The 19764-nt window shown below is 38.3% G+C and overlaps 1 protein-coding gene across 1 annotated transcript in view; it reads right to left on the reverse strand.

Annotated features, from left to right (window-relative positions):
• LOC115789225 (netrin receptor UNC5D-like) overlaps nt 1–5290 on the reverse strand; it is a 178027-nt gene extending 172737 nt beyond the window's left edge. The window contains 1 exon segment of the mRNA XM_030742535.1: nt 4972–5290. Within this exon segment, the coding sequence (XP_030598395.1) occupies nt 4972–5056 (85 nt within the window). The 5' untranslated portion in view covers nt 5057–5290.
• Nucleotides 5291–19764: the final 14474 nt, after the last annotated feature.

Consider the following 19764-nt stretch of genomic DNA (forward strand, 5'->3'; position numbering starts at 1 on the left):
TGTGTCAAAATTTAGAATAACACAAATTTTTCTTTTGAAAATTTTAAATCAGTAGCTCCCAAAGAGTGTACCACTTATGGGCTGTAAGGCGAGTCCTGATGGGTGTCAAGCATTTGTTTTTATTACAATACACCGTACATCTGCACAAAAGGTTATAAATGGACTGTTTACTGTATGGGTAATTTTTACGCACCCTAAAATAATCCTTTACAGAACTTTTGTTAAAGAGAAAACCAGTCCATTTGTACAGTTGCCAGTTGGTGGCCTTATCAGAGCACGACAGATAAAAGCTTCAGATTGACAGTGAAGAGGTTAATAAGGGGGTAAAGGACCATCTTCTTTGGTGTAGCAAACCACTCCAATTGACTGACCACATAAAAAAGGAGGGGGAAAGGCTTTCAGTAGATACTACTCCTGAAGCTACTTATCTTATGCTTCAGTTGAACCTAGCTAACGCAACTTAAGATCTTATTAAGCTACGGTTGCTAATGCATTGCCACAGTTTTACTAATTGGCTGTGCTTAGGCAGTTTTATATGCTTTCTTTAATGTTGTTACATGCCACAGAATTGCATCATTGTTATACTATTTGTGTTTATGTTCTGTTGTATGTTCTTTTATGTTTTAAAATCATCAATCTGCCAGGCACAACAGTTAAGAATCCATCCATCCATCCATTTCTGCTCTGTAGGCTAAATCTGTCATATTTACGTGATGCACCTTAGTGCTCATGTTAATGAAAGCTTTTTCTTGAATTAACATAACCAACCCATGATTTTCTTTTCTTTTTTTAAAACTAGTGAATGTTGTGTTTGTTGGGGACTATTTTCTGCTGCAGATACATTTGATGCATCTAGAGTACAGAAATATATATATATATATATATATATATATATATATATATATATATATATATATATATATATATATATATATATATATATATATATATATATATATATATATATATATATATATATATATATATATATATATAGACTGCCCATGTTCATCATAATGAAGAACCCACTGCAACCCACTGCAACCATGTGGCACAGATATGATATTAATTCTTCTTGGACAACAATAGAGCTCTTATTCACAGGGGAATAAGCTTGTTATGGCCACTGAATTTCTTCTGGCCTCTTTTTAAAAGCGATCTCTTTCTTATTATATTTCACGCCTGTCTACTACGCCCTTCTCTGAGTGTTTGAATCACCCACACCTGAAATCCATCTGATCACCAGTGGAGCTGGATATCAGGCAACAGAACCAGCCTTCCTTGGCACTTGACCACTGAGTCTCTTTTTGAATCGGTGTTGTTTGGCACTGCTTGAATTGTTTTTGATGGTATCTCGTTGCGACCGTGTTCAGCTCACCCTTTGTCTTCCTTACAAGCTGTCAGAAGTGTTTTCCTCAATTACACTTGATAAGGTTAAAGAAGCTTTGCGGGGGTTATCACTCCCATGGCCCACCTGTCCCCCAAAGCAGTCAGCCTAGGAGAAACACTGAACATGTCTATAATGTTCACTGGTGCCACTCAACATTTTATCAGCACCACCTCCTTGCTGAATCCCCCTGTAGGCACTAACTGTAAGGTACCCCTTTTGTTTTGTTTTGTTTGTCACTTGGTGTTCTTAGTGTGCTAAGCTTAAAATCGAATACTTGTATACGAGTGATTCATCCCATCTTTGCATAACAAATGCATTTGGATCACTGAATTATAACCTGGCTTCTAACTGAATTATAACCACTTGTAGGGGAGTCTCTTCATGCATGTGGCTAAAGAACAGAAATTCTATGTCAACCACGCTCTACAAAGTGATCTTGCTTTTACATTATTCAGTTAGTTTTGTATGTGTATGTGTGCACGCGCTGCCTTTCCATTTCACTTAATTTCATGTCTGCATAAAGTATTTGACTGTAGACATCAATATTATTGTACGATATAAATATTTTTAAGGCCTAAGCAAAAGCCATTTCAAATCTGAAAGGTGTATTAGTAAATATACCCATGCAGCTTATAAAAAAATGTGTAGGGCAGACCCAAGCACATTTTACTTTCATGCACTCACATTATTATTGTTTTTCTATCCAAGCATATTAGGTCAGTCGCTTGAAATACCATGTAATGCTTCACATGGAAATGTAACCACTGTAGCTGGTTGTACAAATACAATTTACGGCCAGTTTTGAAAGGTTATCTCGAACACATTCCCAGCTTACTTTAAGAGAACTATAAAACCCTCCTGATCCTTACATACAAAGTTGCCCTTAAGATACTTGTGCTTAATCCAATATTTATGCTATGTAAATTTCCAAGTAAAGCTAATTTCAAAACTTGGAATGCAAAAATAAAAAACCTTGGGGCTAGTTAACTAATTGACTTGCAAATGCCCCTTTGTTCCACTGCCATGTGAGCTAAATGGATGTCAATAGGTCAGGATGGATTCACCAGAACCAAATAGAAGCAAAAGAAGATTTCGTGATGATTTATTCTCTGACCAAAGACAGTACATAACACCTCTGCATCCACAGTTTTCATCGATGTTGTCGGTTAACTAAAACACAATTTTTGGCCTTATCATTAAGTCAAGGAAAGTTAACATGCACTGGCTAAATAGAACACATCACATCATGAGTAACCAGGTTACTGATAATGTGACCCACACTTTTCGGACAGTAACGTGGATTATATTGAATATGCACAGCTTTGTCCTCAACTTGAGTCATGCAAGAGTGAGTCATGCTTATAAAAGAAAGCCTGTAATAATGATCTACACAATGAAGTTAAGACAATGTCACTGATGTTGCACAGTAACAAATCCAGACATTCTGAAACTGGTAGTGACAAATCACTGATAAATCCATATGTCTGCTTAGCACTAAGCATAAAAGACAGACTGGTCTTACTAAGGAGCTGCACCAAAAACACATGTAATCTAGATCTGGCAAAATGTTCAAAGGAGTTGAAGCTGCGTCTATTGTATACAGCTTTTTGCAGGAGTCTACTTGCAGCCTCATAAGCTTAAAAAAAAAAATCCCTCTGATCATCCAGTTGCAGAGACCATAAAAATGGCTAGAGCTGGCCCCAAACCGAGTTTCTGAAGTACAACACCATTTGCCCGAAACAGGTGGTCCGGTGTCCAGTGGACAGTTACCTTGTATGCACACAATCAATGAGCTTTTTACCTTTTTTTTTTTTTTTTTTTGCATGCCTGTCAACATTTGAATAAAAAGCAACTACTGTGAGAAAATTTGTATAAATGTGTACAGCCAACAAGCAATGATCTCAATCTATGTTGTTTAATTGTTTGAAACAAAGCAAGCAAATTGAAAAAGACCAGCATTTCCAGCTTCTCCACTTTTATCAATATTTCATCAACATGGCATTATTTGAAATTAAACTGTGTGCTTGAGGTTCCTCTTTGTCCAAATTGTCCAAATGCAAATCACAGCTGAAATCACAAGTTGCACATTTCAAATAAACAACAATCATAACTAAACCAAATGTAGTAATACTTAGTATCGCTACTAGTTCTTTTTTATGGTGCATTGTAGTTCTGCAAGAGGTTTCTCCAAGTGGTGTTGCCCTTTACCAGCAATAGAATTGCTCGATTGCTGTGGGTGATTGCAAATAATGTTAAACACCATCCTGTCTCTTTGTTTTAATAAGGCAATGCATATAAATAATGAAAAACTACAATCAAAGCATGTTCCACTAGCACGCTTTGAGAGTTTGACTCCATTAATGTTTCCACCAGTTGTCTATGAACACTTATTGCTGTAACCTTGTAACAAGTATAATCTTACACTTCAACCAGTACATGAAATGCAATGGTAAAGTCAGTATGTTATGCAAAAACTGTAACTGTAGACATAAATTATATTTTGCCAAAGTGTTAGTAATTGCCTGGAGTGAACCATCACTAACATTAGCTACCATAGGTAAGTTATCTCAGAACTTAATTAACCATACAATAACCCAACAACCAACAATGGTGCTCATGGGCACCATTATTAATGTTTAATAGGTTATATTTGCCTGAAAGCCCATTTGAAATGTGAGTCATTTATACTGTACCTCGTGCATAATTTAAATAGAATGCTTATATATGATAAACAGTATAATTAGTATTTAAAGTGTAAGCAGTTATATTACAGTCTGCTTTCATTCACAGTGAGCGATCCTGAGCAAGGCAAATAGTGAATGTGACGCTGGTCAGCTTTTTTGGCAGCCTCAGAATAAGAAAAGTAAGGTGAGAGCAGTAAGAAAATTAGTGCCAGTCAGATGGCAGGAGTATGCTGTTTTAAAAGAGATGAGTCAGTGTTCTTCAATTCATACTCACTGCCATTGAATTAATCCAATCCTTAGTCCACAATTATATTTGGTCCACCACAATACTGATTATCTGAATGAGATGTCTTTAACATTAAAAAGAAAAGAAAAACACGTCTTGACTCTCAAACATTTCTTGAGTGAAGCATTTAAAATATGAAATAATGGGATCTCCCTTTATCTTGAGACCGCGAGAAGGGAAAGAAAATATACTGAAGTCCTGTTAATGGTATACTCGAAATAAATTATCCTTAAAGAAGCAGATTTAGATTAATAATAAGCTTCATTTTTATGCACCGGAAGAAACTCAACTCCTTTTAAACCTATTAACGCAGTACTTCTCAACAACAATAAACAAATCTTAGCCAGCGTGTTGCGCATCACAAACACAAACTTGGTATAATTCAATTATGTGATCTATAAAGCGCTTACTTTATTTATTGCTGTCAAGCAAACATAAACTGCTAACCCTACCTGGACATTACTTTAAAAGAAAACTACCGCCAGCCCCACAAACAGTCTGTCATGGCACACACCTTTTTATTGAGTTTATTCCGGAGGACTGAAACTCCCCCGCCGACGCAACCCCCAAATCACTGACTTCTTCAAAAAGTGTATCCGTGTTGAGCTTACCTCTTGCAAATGTCGCCGGTACTTGTGAAACAAGAAGCACAAAGATGGAAAAACTCAGGTAGCATCCTCCCGAAAACTGTCCCATCACTGCTCTGCTTGTCTCCCTCCCCGTCGGGTCTGGGGGCACCGGCCTCGGGTCTCGTGCATTTGTCGTTTGCACGAGACTCCTTTTAAACACGTTTCCGTGTCCCGTCGAAAAGCTCCAGTCCAGGTGTTGGGCTTAAATACGTGTCCGCAAAGAGGACCGTCTCCTAACGGAATCGCAGTGCGGAAGGAAGAGCTGGAAAAGCGGTGCGGCGCTTTCAGCTCGCCACTCAGCTGCGCGAGTGTGCAATAATTAGACTGAGCGCGCGCGAGCCGACAGCTTTCTGGGTTTCAGAGGAAGAGAGAGAGAGAGAGAGAGAGAGAGAGAGAGAGAGAGAGAGAGAGAGAGAGAGAGGCAGATGAAAAGTGAGTGAAAGGTCTTGCTGAAACCCCGGCGGACCTGTTGAGGCCTCACAAAATGTGCGCGTGTGCGCACGTGCACGCGGAGAGTTGTTTTGCGCTCGCGCTTGTATTGACCAGATGTAATGACCAATTACCTCTGCCCTGTTTTAGACGTTTCCGGAGGCATCCGAACCTGTGTTCTGGATAACAATGTGGTCATTAAAATCGACACTGGCGTCTTGGAGCTCTTGCTACTGGCATTGTCGGGAAAATTACGGTTTTACTAATTAATGTCGTTAATGTGTGACCATATGGCAACCAGCTGATGTCCAGTTGCCAATTAAGTGGGCATTTTGAGTCCGTTTGCTGCTTTAAACTAATTCCATTCATATTATATTGGAGTGATAATCCTGACTTTTTTTAAAAAATCTTTTTATATGAGCAGTGGGAAACGAAATATCTAATTAACATAAACATTTACAAAACATTGTTATTGAGATTGTACTATCACTGAAGCTTTCAGCCTTAAGTAGCCATTCACCTGGCTTAAGGATGTGATGGAAATACTCTGATCCCCTTTTTTAAGCAAAGTAGTACTGCTCTACAAAAATACTCCAACTATAAATCTCAAATTAAACACTACTTCAGTGAAAGAGCATATCATCAGCAAATTCTACAATAAATAGAGAAGTACCGACTAATTGGCTTTTGTCAGAGGTGCATTGTTTTGTGTTATACAATTACAGAAACATTAGCATTTAAATAGGATTTTAATGGTATAGTTGGCTGAGGTGAAGATAATTCTTGCTCTTGGATAGATATTCTCATTAAAGGTTTTTGAAATTTGAATTTGTAAAGTAAGTCATTATAGCTGTCAGATAAATGTAGTGGAGAACAATGTAGGCCATTTCTCATTGAAATGGTTCTGCAGAAGTATAAAGTAGCATGAAATTAAAACAGTAAAGTGCCTCAGAACTTCTCAATTACAAATCTCGAGCAATGTGCATAGCTACTTTCCATCACTCTACATTTTATGCAGTTGGGGAGTTTAACTGATATCAGTGCATAATGATTTGAGACATCTTCAAAGAATATTTAAGTGAGAGGTGTATTTTAAAGTTGTATGTAAGATTAATTTAATGGAGTAAGAGTGCTGAAGTACAGTAAATCTATAAGAAAAGTACTGAGCAAGAAATATAAAGTATTCCAAAGTTAATATTTGATATTCATTTATTAAGCTACCTTAAATTGTGTGTGTGTGTGTGTGTGTGTGTGTGTGTGTGTGTGTGTGTGTGTGTGTGTGTGTGTGTGTGTGTGTGTGTGTGTGTGTGTGTGTATTAATTAGAGGACTGTATGAAAACCCACTTTCGTAAGCTACTGCTGGCATTTACTGAGTCTGTGTATTGTCAGCTGCAGTTGAAATGTCATGAGATGACACAGCCTTCTAATCACTTTGAAACAAAGTGTAAAATATCCCGTTTCACAGTCTCCATTTGTAGCAAATGCTGGGCTGTACCATTCAGAATGTGTATCTGTTTTTTCTTTATGTAAATCACCGCAGGTCGCCCTCGGCCATTACCCTATTGAACCAAAATGTAGTGGCTGATTTCCCAAAGTCACAGCCAGAGGTCAGCCACTCAGGTAAGGTTAACTGCTCGATAACATGAGGAGCCATAAACTGTGCATTAAATATTTGGGATAGCCTTAAGACTGTTGTGCTGAAGAAACCACAGAGAATGAAAATGCTCTAAATGAATGGCTTTGTCTGGTTTTCAGTTTTGAAAACAGCTGCATTAAAATGACACATTTACTTGCTACACTGTAACACCTCCATATAATATGTTGTAATTACTCACTGAGAGATGACAGAAATGCTAAGATTATTTGACTGCACTCATAATTGATGTGTCTACATGTCCTAAGAAGCTTGTTGGTGACTGACAATAAAATAATAATATAACTAGATGTCCCTTGACAGCTCTATAGTGCTTCGAGCTGTGCTATATTGTCCCTAAAATGCTCATGGGAAATAAAGAGTGCTCAAGTGCTCCTTTGTGGGAGATAATATTTTTTGCGCGATATTGTGTGACTACTAAAACAACAGCTTTTGTCTATTACGGACCAACCCAGCGATCTAAAAATGAGATGGAACTGGACAGTTCCTGTCCTGCTCTGAAAGTGTCCCGCCATCAAAAACAATAGATCGCTAATAACAAAGCAACTAAAATAAATAAATAATACTGTTTTCCATGGAGAAAAGATTAAATGGCGTTTAGGCTTTTTTTTTTTTCTCCTGATTTTTACAACCAGTGTACAAATTTGGCAGCTTCAAACAGCTGTACTCGAACAGCTGTCCTCGGGTTAGTCACAACTTGGTGCAGTTTGATTTACACTTTCCAGTCAAGAGATCTGTGTCGTGCTTCAAAGTGGGTTACAAATATAAAATATAGTACTTTTTCCAATTATTTGGAAAACTCAGAAACCGCTTATCAATTTCTACAAAAAATATTTCTATTCATTTTAGCAGGAAACAGGAAAACAATACATAATTTATATTCATGTTGATTTTTTTTATTGTCATATGAGATGTTTCTGTTTTATGCTATGGTTTTCTCATGAAAGTGGCCCCTCTTTCATTTTCATAATGACAAGATTTAAATATAAATCAAGTAAACATTAAATTTTATAAGAAAATGCAAACGTGGCCACTTTTGAAAGTAAATCGTTAATACTTTAAATACTTATATTCATAAGCTACACATTTAGAGTAAATTTGCTCTGATGTAAATGGAAATTTTTCTTTTCCATATGGATTATGTGAGAGGTTGTCGCACCATCCTGCAGCAACAATAAGAAGCGAACGATCCAACTAGGTCTGCATATTAAATCCAGTGTATATCAAGAAACTCCTCACTGAGTTTTGCCCGTGTATTCTGGTCAGAGCATTTACAGCCTTTGTGCTGCTTTTCAGCACATCCTCTCACCGAGCGGAATATTTGTTTCATAGAATAAATATTGTATATTAGAAGGTTATTGTGTTCTTTGTGGGGCCTTTCTTGCTCAGTTCTGCAGAGGAACAGCACTGTGATGGGTGAAGTACTTTGTTCAGTCTTTGACCACGAGTATCTGGAGAGAAATGCTTTCAACCTTCAGTCATAACCCTACATGTCCGACATTCCTAAATCTCAGCAGCTCTGCTTGAACCGTGCTGTACAATGTGTGAGCCAATACTGAAATAATAGCCTTGACTTTTCAATTCACCACTGCCTTTTGTTGTTTAGAGGCTATAAGGACGTGGATGGCTAAAAGGTTCAATTATGTTACAAAAGCCAAGAGAGAAAACCAATGTATTTGGTATATTTTTCTATCCAGTTCAATGGAACAGTGCTTAGTATTCATAAATCAGTCACTGCAGTATATAATGGAAAAACCGAGATAAAAGCATGGCATTATTTATTGAACAAATCACTCATATGGTGAATGGCTGCACTAAGTATATTTTGTCCTTCTTTGTTTAGGGCTAAATGTTTACACAGCATTTTGCTGAATCAAAGACAGAAAAATTAAATACTTAATTTAAATGGAAAGAAGAAGTTGCAAATATATGTGTTTAACAATGCAACGAGTCTTTTTTGGAAATCAAATGGAAAGCCAAAACAATAAGGTTTTAAAAAGTGAGTTTCTTATGGTTTCTCTCATTCGTGGAAGAACTGAACTTGTAGAGTATCAGCTGGAGATTAGATAAGAACCAGATCTCCTTACACCAGGGTGCACTCTCAGGCGAAAGTGCATGCTCACAAAACCCTCTCTGGGCAGCGTGGATAAGCTGTTATAATTTTGTGATCCAAGGCGATGGACGGACACACTCGCTGAAGAAAAGCAGCTGTGTAAGACGTGAGGCGTGGCAGGGAGATGGCCAACAAAATATGGCCTTCCCTTGTAAGAACAGTGCACTTTTCACCAGGATGTGACGGCATGGAAAGGAGAATTGACACGACCCTGTGGGGGGCAAATCCTGTTCTTCTCTAGAAGGTGTAAGCTGTAGAGGAAATTATTTTACACTGCACTGCAATGTAAATATATTCACAAAATACTGTATAGGATACTCCAGACATACTTTCATCCCAGGGTGAGGCTGCATTGACATTTTTAAAGGTATTTAAACTTGTACTTACCACGTTAATCACTTGCCTAAGTGGAAGACAGGGTGCTTTCCATTAGGCCTCAACCCGGAAATTGTTCCCTCTGTGCTATGAAAGATTTTCCAGTTCTTTAATTGCACTTTGAGGAGACCTGGAGCAAGGACAGAGGAAGAGCTTATTAAGTCAAATCAGTGTCAGTCTACATACTTCATTTTTTACACAGCCATGTGGTGGCTTATTGTGCCTAAGAAGTCATGACAGATAACACTGATCCATACATAAATTAGAAGATTTACAAGAAAGATTAAATGATGGTTCAAATCAACAAGAGTAATTACAGTACTGGTCAGTAATGCTAATCATTTTCTCTAAATAAATAAAGCTGTCTTGTCTTGTATAAGTTTGTATACAGTGCCAGGTCATCTGACGCAACACTCCATCACCCTCTTTTTCTTGGTCAAATAGCCCTCACATAGCCTGGAGGTGTGTTTGGCGTCACTGTCCTGTTGAAAAAGAAATGATGGTCCCACTAAGCGCAAACCAGATGGGATGGCATGTTGCTGCAGATGCTGTGGTAGCCATGCTGGTTAAGTGTACCAACAGCATCACCAGCAAAGCACCCCCATACCATCACACTTCCTCCTCCATACTTCACGGTGAGAACCACGCATGTAGGAACCAACTGCTCACCTTTTCTGCGTTTTACCAAAAGACAGATTTCCACTGGTCTAATGTCCGTTCCTTGTGTTCCTTGGCCCAAGCCGTTCTCTTCCGCTTGTTGTTCTTCCTTAGAAGTGACTTCTTTGCAGCAATTCGACCATAAAGTCCAGATTCACACAGTCTTCTCTGAACAGTGGGTGTTGAGATGTGTGTGCTACTTGAACTCTGTGACGCATTTAAGGGCTATTTGCTGTATACTAACTCTACCTCTTCACAGCACAACTGATGGGCTCGAACATATTAACAGGGCAAGAAATTCAAATTAACCAGGTGACTACCTCATACAGCTGACTGAGAAAATGCCAAGATTTGCAAGAGGTGCCCACTTTGAAGAATCTAAAATATAAAACATATTCTGATTTGTTTAACACTTTTTTGTTCATTAAATAATTCCATATGTATTTCTTCAGTTTGTATGACTTTAGTATTAATCTACAATAAAGACAATTTTTAAATAATGAAAAACCACTGAATTAGAAGGTGTGTCCAAACTTTTGATTGGTACTGTATATAGAAAAAAGTTCTGTAGACATTGGGATACCTGTTGGTTTGACAGGTGATGCAGAATGTCATAACTAACTGATGTCCTTTCCTCTGTTCTTACATCTCCTTGCTCCTCCTTCCTGGGATGAGCAGTGATGCAAGGAGACATGTTTGCATAATGAAAAGTACCCTTGATGTGTGAATTCCCTTCTCTTAATGTGTCATCTGCAAGACTTGTGTGCACAAAATCCCTGATACATAAGGTTTGTAGTGAGAAACCTGCAGCTTAATGGTTTTCCACTTTTTAAGCAATGGATCCGTTCATAGACTCACAGATTACAGTCTAGTGCCAAATCTAATGTTTGTGCTGATTAATTAAATCATCAGTTATGCTTAAGAAGCCATTTTTAAAAGCCACAAAGCCTTTTGATCAAAGCTAAGCTGAGAGAACTTCAGACTAAAGGGGCAGGCTTACATGCACAGTGCTGTCCTGGCTGTGAGTGTTATCATTCATCTTTATTATAACATGTTGATTTTTCCTGACTTACTACAACACACCCACACACAGCAGAGGTGTGTAGATGCAATTTCTATTAGAGTATTACAAGTCATAATTAAAACCGCAAGCGGTGATATCGGGCCCTCGCACTCCGCGCGCGTCGACCTGTGGCGCTCGTCGACCCGTGCCGCACTCGGAGGTTTTGTGATCGTGATGGGTCTCTAGAAAGTTGAATTCTTTTATAGGAAAAGGTATCTTTTGCTCTCGGCATAGACGCAATGGAATATTTGGGGGTGTGGTCACGGCTCCAGCATGCAAAATAGGGCATGGGTCTGATTGACTTTTTTGATGGGCTGTTTGTCTAGATGATGTGGAGCCAATTTGATCTCACTGGGTGAAATGCCCTAGGAGGAGTTCATTCAAATAGCAGGCCTGAAAATGGCAAAAATTGACACTTTCAATTGAAGATGCTGGACTTCCTGTAGGGTTTGGAGTATGGCTCCAAGAGACTTTTTTGTATGTCTTAGGATGTTACATGAGTGTGCAAAATTTCAGAGCTGTAGATAAAATGTAACTCAGGGGCTAGCTAAAAAACATGGTATATTATGATATTTAAAGCTGCCAGTAGGGGGCGCTCTAACGTTTATGGACTTTATGCATATCAATGTGTTCAGGGCAGGAGGCTTATCAAATAGATGAGGATTTTGTAAGGAATGGTGAAAGATATTTCATGTATTTCAGAGCAAAACTAATTCTGTGGACGGTCATACAAATTTTCATTTGCTTCTGTAGGGGGCGCTATTGCGCCTACAGTCTTGAATCTGTAGTTATGGATTCAGCCTGGGTGTGTACATGAGTGATTAAATTTTCAGCCTGATCAGACAAAGCATGTGCGAACAAGTGCACAAACAATTTTGGTGGTGAGGGAGAAAAACAAAGGCCAAATTTAATGGCCTGGTGTGACAAGGCCGTTTAATATTTTGTAAAGATTTCCACAATATTTGATGGGCTACTTGTGTAGATGATCTGGAGCCAATTTGGTGTCAGTGGGTGAAATGCCCTAGGACGAGTTCGTTCAAATAGCAGGCGTGGAAATCGCAAAAATTGACACCTTCAATTGAAGATGGCCGACTTCCTGTAGGGTTTGGGGTATGGGTCCAAGAGACTTTTTTGTACGTCTTAGTATGTTACATGAGCCTGTACATTTTCATACATGTAGATAAAACGTAGCTCCGGGGCTACTCAAAAAACATGCTATTTTAAGATATTCCGAGCTGCCACTAGGCGGCGCTCTAACGTTTATGGACTTTATGCATATGAATGTGTTCAGGGCAGCATGCTTATCACACCACTGAAGTTTGAGCCAGATTGGGCAAGTTGGCTTTGAGTTACAGCCATTTTTGTGTTCATGGCGAATCATCGAACTTTGCCGTCCCATAAGGGTCACGCCCTTTTGTCAAAAAGTCACAGTTTTGAAAACACAGTAAGTCCAAGTTCTTAAGGCTTTCCAGGTGAAATTTGAGATGGTTCTGCTAAACCACCTTGGAGCTGGACCTCCAAGTGTAAAATATGACATTTCCTGTTCCCACTAGGTGGCGCTGCGACTGATATTAAATATTGTCATATGTATGTGTTCAGGGGGGCACCCTCATCCTACTGGAGAAGTTTGATGCACATTGGATCATGTAGGTATGAATGAGAGGCAATCAAAATGTCATGGCGAATGATCAAAGTTCAAAGGGGCATAAGGACCCCTCCCCCTTGGCAAAAACTCACCATTTTCGAGATTTAGATTCCCCTGGGGGTGTAGGTGAGACAAACCAAATATGAAGATGATAACGTCTAAAACCTCTGAGTTATTAGAAAAAGTGTGAGGGCTGCAAATCGCCAAATTTGCATAATTAATTCAAAATGGCGGACTTCCTGTTGGGTTTAGGGCATGGCTCCAAGAGGATTTTTTGTGCGCCTGGACATGATATACATGTGTATGAAGTTTCATTCATGTACGTGAAACACAGCGGTGGGGCTCCAGTTTAGGGGGCGCTAGCGAGCCATTTGGGCGCGCCCTTGCCCGAGCCCATTAAAATACTTAAATTTTCACCAGGTGTGACGCATGTGCAAAGTTTCATGAGTTTTTGAATATGATAAAGCCCCCAAAAAGCCAATTCATTTGCCTGAATAATAATAATAAAAAAAAAAAAAAAAAAAAAAAAAAAAAAAAAAAAAAAAAAAATAATAATAAACGAAGCAATTACAATAGGGCCTTCGCACAGTTCGTGCTCGGGCCCTAATTAGTCTTTTCAAAACTCGACCAAGGGCTTATCAAGGTTTCAGGATGTAATGACTAACTCAGCCCTCTTCACCTCATGTGGCACATCAAGGCCAAAATTAGTCCTCTTTCATTGTGAGTCCCACATAAGTAAAGTTTCTTTTATTTGTCGAAGTTTTTTTTTTTTTTTTCTCAATCAACCCATCTCAGTGATGCTCTTGCTTTTCTGATAGTTGTGACACTGTGTGCATAGGAGAGAAGATCCCATATGGCCAGGATTTCCTTGTTTGTGCATCCAAACAAACAAAAACAACAACAACAACAACAAAAAAAAAATCCCAAAACAAAAACACAAGTAGTATACGTTGAAAGAAAAATAACCTCGCTCATACTTAATTGTTGTTTTTGTTTATTAACATAAAGAAGAAATATTGAAGTATCCAACATGTCTCAAAAAGGCAGATATTAAATTGTTTTGGTGAACACAAAATGTTTGTTTTCCCCTCAAATTTCCATTTCTTCAACAGAACAGCCCATCACATGACTGCAAGAGTTCATTTTTTTAACTTTTGCTTTCATTACTTTATGTTTCACAGGTGTTACTAATGACGTGCTTATTATGTGCATATTATACAGACACTAAGCATTAGAACTAAAAGTCAAGGCAATTTTTTTTTAACAGTCTGTTCACATTGAGTTTTGAAAATCATCATTTTCTAAAGTCTCCGTTACTGTTATATTGCTGAAACCTTTTGCAGCTTATTTGCTACAAAAGGAAAACAAAACTCTCTTAAAGTTAAACCTCCCACTCAGTGACTTTGTGCATTTTCTTTATTCAACTCTTTTTGCCTGAAGGCCAATGTTGCAAAAAAAAAAAAAGAGAAGCAAATACATATTGATTAAATGTTTCTATCATGCCTTCTTCATAATCCCTTTGTGTCTCTAAGGACACACTGGTCACAGTAGCCTGCTATACGCTTTTGCTGTTTGCTGCCTCATCAAAACAAAGGTCCCTCCCTCCACTCAGCCTTTAGCAAAAAAAAAGGAATGTCAGGGATATTTTATTAGTGCAAAATATTTGCACTAGCTATGATAATCTTTACTTAAAGAAAAAAAGATTTGTCATTTCTCCCATCTTAAACTTGACATTATGAAATACAACACTGTTTGCCAGGAATTAAAAAATCCTCTATGTTCTCCAAACTTGACCAAGCTAGTGCTATTTTGAGTTAAATAGGCAGGGTCTTTACACCCATGCTATATAAATGCAAATGACAGAAACATGAAGATTAAAAGTGGTTACTCTGGGATGGAATGAGGACTGCTTGTTGGGGCTGGTTCTAGCCTGCTATGTTAGGCCGGGCAGCAACGAACAGTCAGTTGGCAACTTGAGCGAGAAGAAGCTACAGAAGTAACCTGCAGGTTGGTGATTTGAGTCCCTGTTAAGATACTAGCATCACTAGCATGGATTTACACCTACAGCCAGTTTAAAATGATCCGTTTAACCTAACGTGTATGTCTTTGGACTGTGGGAGGCAGCTAAAGTGCCCAGGATGAACCCAAAATTACGCACAGAAAAGCTCTACAAGTACAAAAAGATATTGCAAATAACTATAAAACATGGTAACAGATGTCTATGTTAATGCATGTGCATGGTGGCAGACTCTCTCCTAGTACCCTGCAGCCAGTCAGAAAAGATGCAAAAGATACGGGGAAATCTCTGATGGATTTAACACAGGTAAGAAAGCTGCTTTCAGCTGCTCCCTTATTCACAGCAGGTAGCTCCACATGTTTGATTTGGCAGATTTTTACAGCGGTTGCCCTTCCTGATGCAACCCCCTGAGGGCTTTGTGTTTCCTCACAAAACTGAACTGGGGATCTTTTGCTTCTTAGATGAATGTGTAAACCACTACGCTATGGAGCCCCTGGATTAAACACAGGTAACAACCACTTTTTAATCACAAACAAATAAATCATGGAATGGTGAGCACAGGGAGCTACAACAGGTGAACCTACATAGGAATTTAGAGAATAACAATAACATGAACAACATACAGTAAATAGACTCATCTGCATCAGAGCAGGCTGTACATTTGGACCGCGCGCGCTTTACCTGCCTTGCCCTGAGCTCACAGTAGAACACAGCTGAAACACAGCATTCTGCAGACGGTGTGCAGTGGGTCATTTGGGGGCAGGCTGTAGGCCGCCCACCCAGTCACAAGGTACAAAAGTTACTGATGTCTTTGTTCTATTTTTTTCACTGCATGAACAAAAACAAATAATTTTTCTTAAATTTTACATAGGCAAGACACACTTTGGGTGGGCTAAGACCTCCCCTGCCCATAGTTAAAAAGTTGATCTTATCCTTACCAAGTGACTTCTAGACTTCTAGAAGTCACTTGGTAAAATACCAACAATATTATGATAATTGGTAACAAAAGTTAACTTTTCAAAAGTTTATATGGGTACTTATATGGGTAGCTGGTACTCGGGGCTTGCTAATTAGACCACATGGTGTACACCCAGCCATATAAACCCATTTGCTATAGGCAGTTCATGCTTATAACTAATAATAAACTACTTCATGTTTATTACTGAGGTCATTGTGGAGGCTCTGTGCCAGACTGCCTAATGTTAATTGTCGCAGTGGCCCTTTCACGGCCATAGCAATTATCACTGACGTGAAGCAACAGTGGCTGCAGTCACATGCGCACATTTTCTTTTATACTCTAATTTAAATTGTGAATATTTCTGGTCATCTGTTTACATGTGGTGTGATTTCAGACAGTTTGGAGTTTGCATGAGCCAAACCTAATCCGATAGTGTAACACCACAAAGGTCATTAAGATGTCAGGGATTTTTTTCCCCCCCTCAGCAGCAAACAATGATCTTAGACAAGTCCTTAATTAGCTGCCCGATGATGGGTATCTGCACAGTATTTGTTATTATTATGTTGCTCTTACTTTTTATGTGCAAAATTCTATACATTTGGGTAAATATCCGTATTTAGAACAAACTCTTCAGAGTGAACCAGTTCAGTTTCTAAGCTGCATTTTTTTTTTTTTGGAAAGAGGAGAAACATTCATCTGAATGCATTTAACATCAAGCCGACGTGCAGTAATCAGGAGAAAAACTTTCTTGTTTAGGCTCATCAGGTTATGAAAAGGTTTATTTCACTGTCTCTGTTTCTTCTGACAAACAGACTGGCTGCCTCTTTTTGATGCTGACCACTATTTAAACCAGTGTTTATATTTCCTTGAACCTCTTTCCTGTCAACAGCAGGATGCTAATTTAAATGGGCTGGTTCTTAAATAGCGCTTTTCTCTTCAAGCACTCAAAGGGCTTTATACAACATGTCTCATTCAACCATTCACGCAAGGACATGTTGTACACCTAAGTGTTTTCTATCTAACATTCACACTCTGATAAATGCATTGGGAGCAACTCGGGGTTCAGTATCCTGCTCAAGGATACTGATCCTCCTGAGCCAAAGCCGCCCCTATGAATCAGTCCCGTGGATATCATGGGATAAACAATCTATGTGGTCATTCAGGTTAAAGGACTTAGAAAATGAGTTAAATAAAAATAAAAATTGTGTTCTTATATTCAATTTATCAGGTTAGACTTTGAGGAGATGCACGCCATCTTCCTCCTTTTAAGCATAAACAAGTAGGTACATTTCACTTTCGTAGATGCAAGATTCATGTGCGCAAGGAGCAGACTTGTGGATTTTGTGTGCATGGGTGTCTGTGTAGTGGCTGTGTGTGGTGAAGAAACCAGGACACACCAGAAACAACAAAGAGTCACTGCCCTCAAGCTGTGGGCTCAAGCTTTAGAGAACCAGTAACAGTACCAGGGGGTCCATGGAGCTAATCAGACCCCTGGGACAAACTCTCAGGCAACAATCTTTTGTTGTTGTTCATATTTGGAGATTCTCTGCACAAAAGGACAAAGAGGCGTAAAGTCAGTCTGAAGGTCTTTTCCTCCCTATACTGGGTGTTTCGGTATTTGATGACCTCCTTTAGTTACCTCAACATCTCTTTGGATCTCATTTTAAGATGTTCTAGTGAAAAGCTGCCAAATGCAAATTTTCCACTTGGAATCAACCCCAGATCTTTTATCTGCTTAATTTTTCATGGAATAATGAGAGAACAGGTCTCACCCGAGCATGAAACAGATTTTCAGCCAATTGAAAATGGGCATAATTCCTGAACAGATGAGGCAATCCTTTTGTTAAAACCCTTGAATGAAAAGTGAAAGGCTGCTCCTCAATCACATCTTGAGTGTTTAATTTTAAATACACTGTTGTGATGTACAGATGCAAAATTACAAAAACTCTGTCACTGTCAAAATACTTATGAACCTAAGTGTGAGTGCCTGCAATGTCCAGGAAAGCGGTCACAAAAAAACAAAAAAAACAACTCAGAGCTTCCAGAACATTTTTATGCAGTGTTGGTACCCAGAAATTGGACAACTGTACAAAAGGACTTTGGCCCCTGAGACACAGCCCCAATCCCATTCTCCACACTCAAAGTCTCACAGACTTTGAGGGGTGTGTTCCAGCTCTACACATCAGGGCTCAGGACATAAGGGCATAAAAGGGCAAAAGGGCTTTGATTTGGTCTTTTCAAACCCCTTTTTTTCACTCTCTTTCTGAGTCTGCATGTCTGCAGACATTCTCATCCTGAGGAACCTGTTCATAGCAAAATTACTAGTATTCTATACTCATTGTTCTGGTCCACACATAATGTATGCAAACCAATCAAGGATGGGTTAGGAAAGAAATCTGGTCAGAGGTTTATCTGGACAGAGCTGCACCTGGAAGTCTGCTGTTGTGGGTTTTTATAGCTCATTTGTGGCGATGTTTGAGTCAAAATTTGCTTGGGATTCTTATATATGTTTATTTATTTTCTGATTTTTGACAGTTAAGTGAAATATATATAAACACTAAGCATTTAAAAAAGTAAAATAAATCTTATAGCAGTGACTCTCTAATGCATTCCAGTTTTGTGGCTCTATTTTTTTCTTTTATTTATTTATTTTTTCCTAATGGTAATGCACTGTTTCCAAGCAGTATGTGATATGACAATATTGTGTCCCATTCCTCCCTTTTTTATGATTTTGAGCCTTCATGAAGTCACACACTACAGCTGTGACTTCCATTAAGTCTGTGAGGGTTTAGTGATTAGACCGTAGGGTGGAGATTGGGATTGCACCATGCTCTCAGGCAACAATCTCTACTGTTGATACTTAGAGATTCTTGACACACAAGGACTCAGTGATGTAGTCAATTTCAAGGTCTTTCTCTTCCTGACTTTTTCTATATTTGAGTGCTGAGTGAAGCAGTACATCATTATATGGTATATATGCTAATATACTGCAGTTTTAGCCATGAACTGATTCTGGAATGAGGCTTTCCATTTTAGAAATGTGGATGTAAATGAATGGAAAGAAAGAAATTCAACAAGGGAAGATATCATATTCAATATTTACCAATATACACACACCAGTGTTTTACCATATAAATTTTCCATAACATGAGTCATGATGATGACACCGGTACCACTGGGTTACATGAACCAAACCCCGATTTTCACAGATCATTGCTGAAATTTAATTTGTCAGTTTTTGTAGATTTTTTTATGTGGAATATTTTATATTTATGTTGGTTTGGAGGAAAAAAAATCTAAAATTTGTCAGGAATCATTCTTAATTCACAGGCATGAGCATTTACCCATTATTTAATTTTTAATGTAACATAAAGATGACACACTAAAAGGAATAAAACTGGGTCTCTTTAATCTTAAATTCTGATATTATTATGAATTAAACATGATTTTGTACTTTGTGAAGAAGTTATTTGAAAATTATTCAGGAATAAATTAACCCCACAGGTAAGTCTATTTTTGATTAATCCTGAAAGTGACCTTATAGGTCAAGGCAGCTTATCACTTTAATGCATATATCCTATAAAAATAAATAAATACTCAATTCACAAATACTAAAATGACTCAAAAATGCATCTGGGTAAAATTCTCATTCCAAAAGCTCTGATATCTGTCAAACTGACGTAATCTCATGATGTGTATCACTGCTACATCTACTCCTAAATGGGAGTAGAGGAAGAGTATAGCTTCAATTCTTTGTGATATTTACTTTAAAATTCTGCATTCTGTTTTTTTCACTATCAGAAAACTCCAAGTATACAGTATATCAAGATTAAGGCGCTGTGAGATCATATATCCACTGCTAGA

This window comes from Archocentrus centrarchus, chromosome 12, assembly GCF_007364275.1.
Source record: "Archocentrus centrarchus isolate MPI-CPG fArcCen1 chromosome 12, fArcCen1, whole genome shotgun sequence".
Classification (NCBI taxonomy): Eukaryota; Metazoa; Chordata; class Actinopteri; order Cichliformes; family Cichlidae; genus Archocentrus; species Archocentrus centrarchus.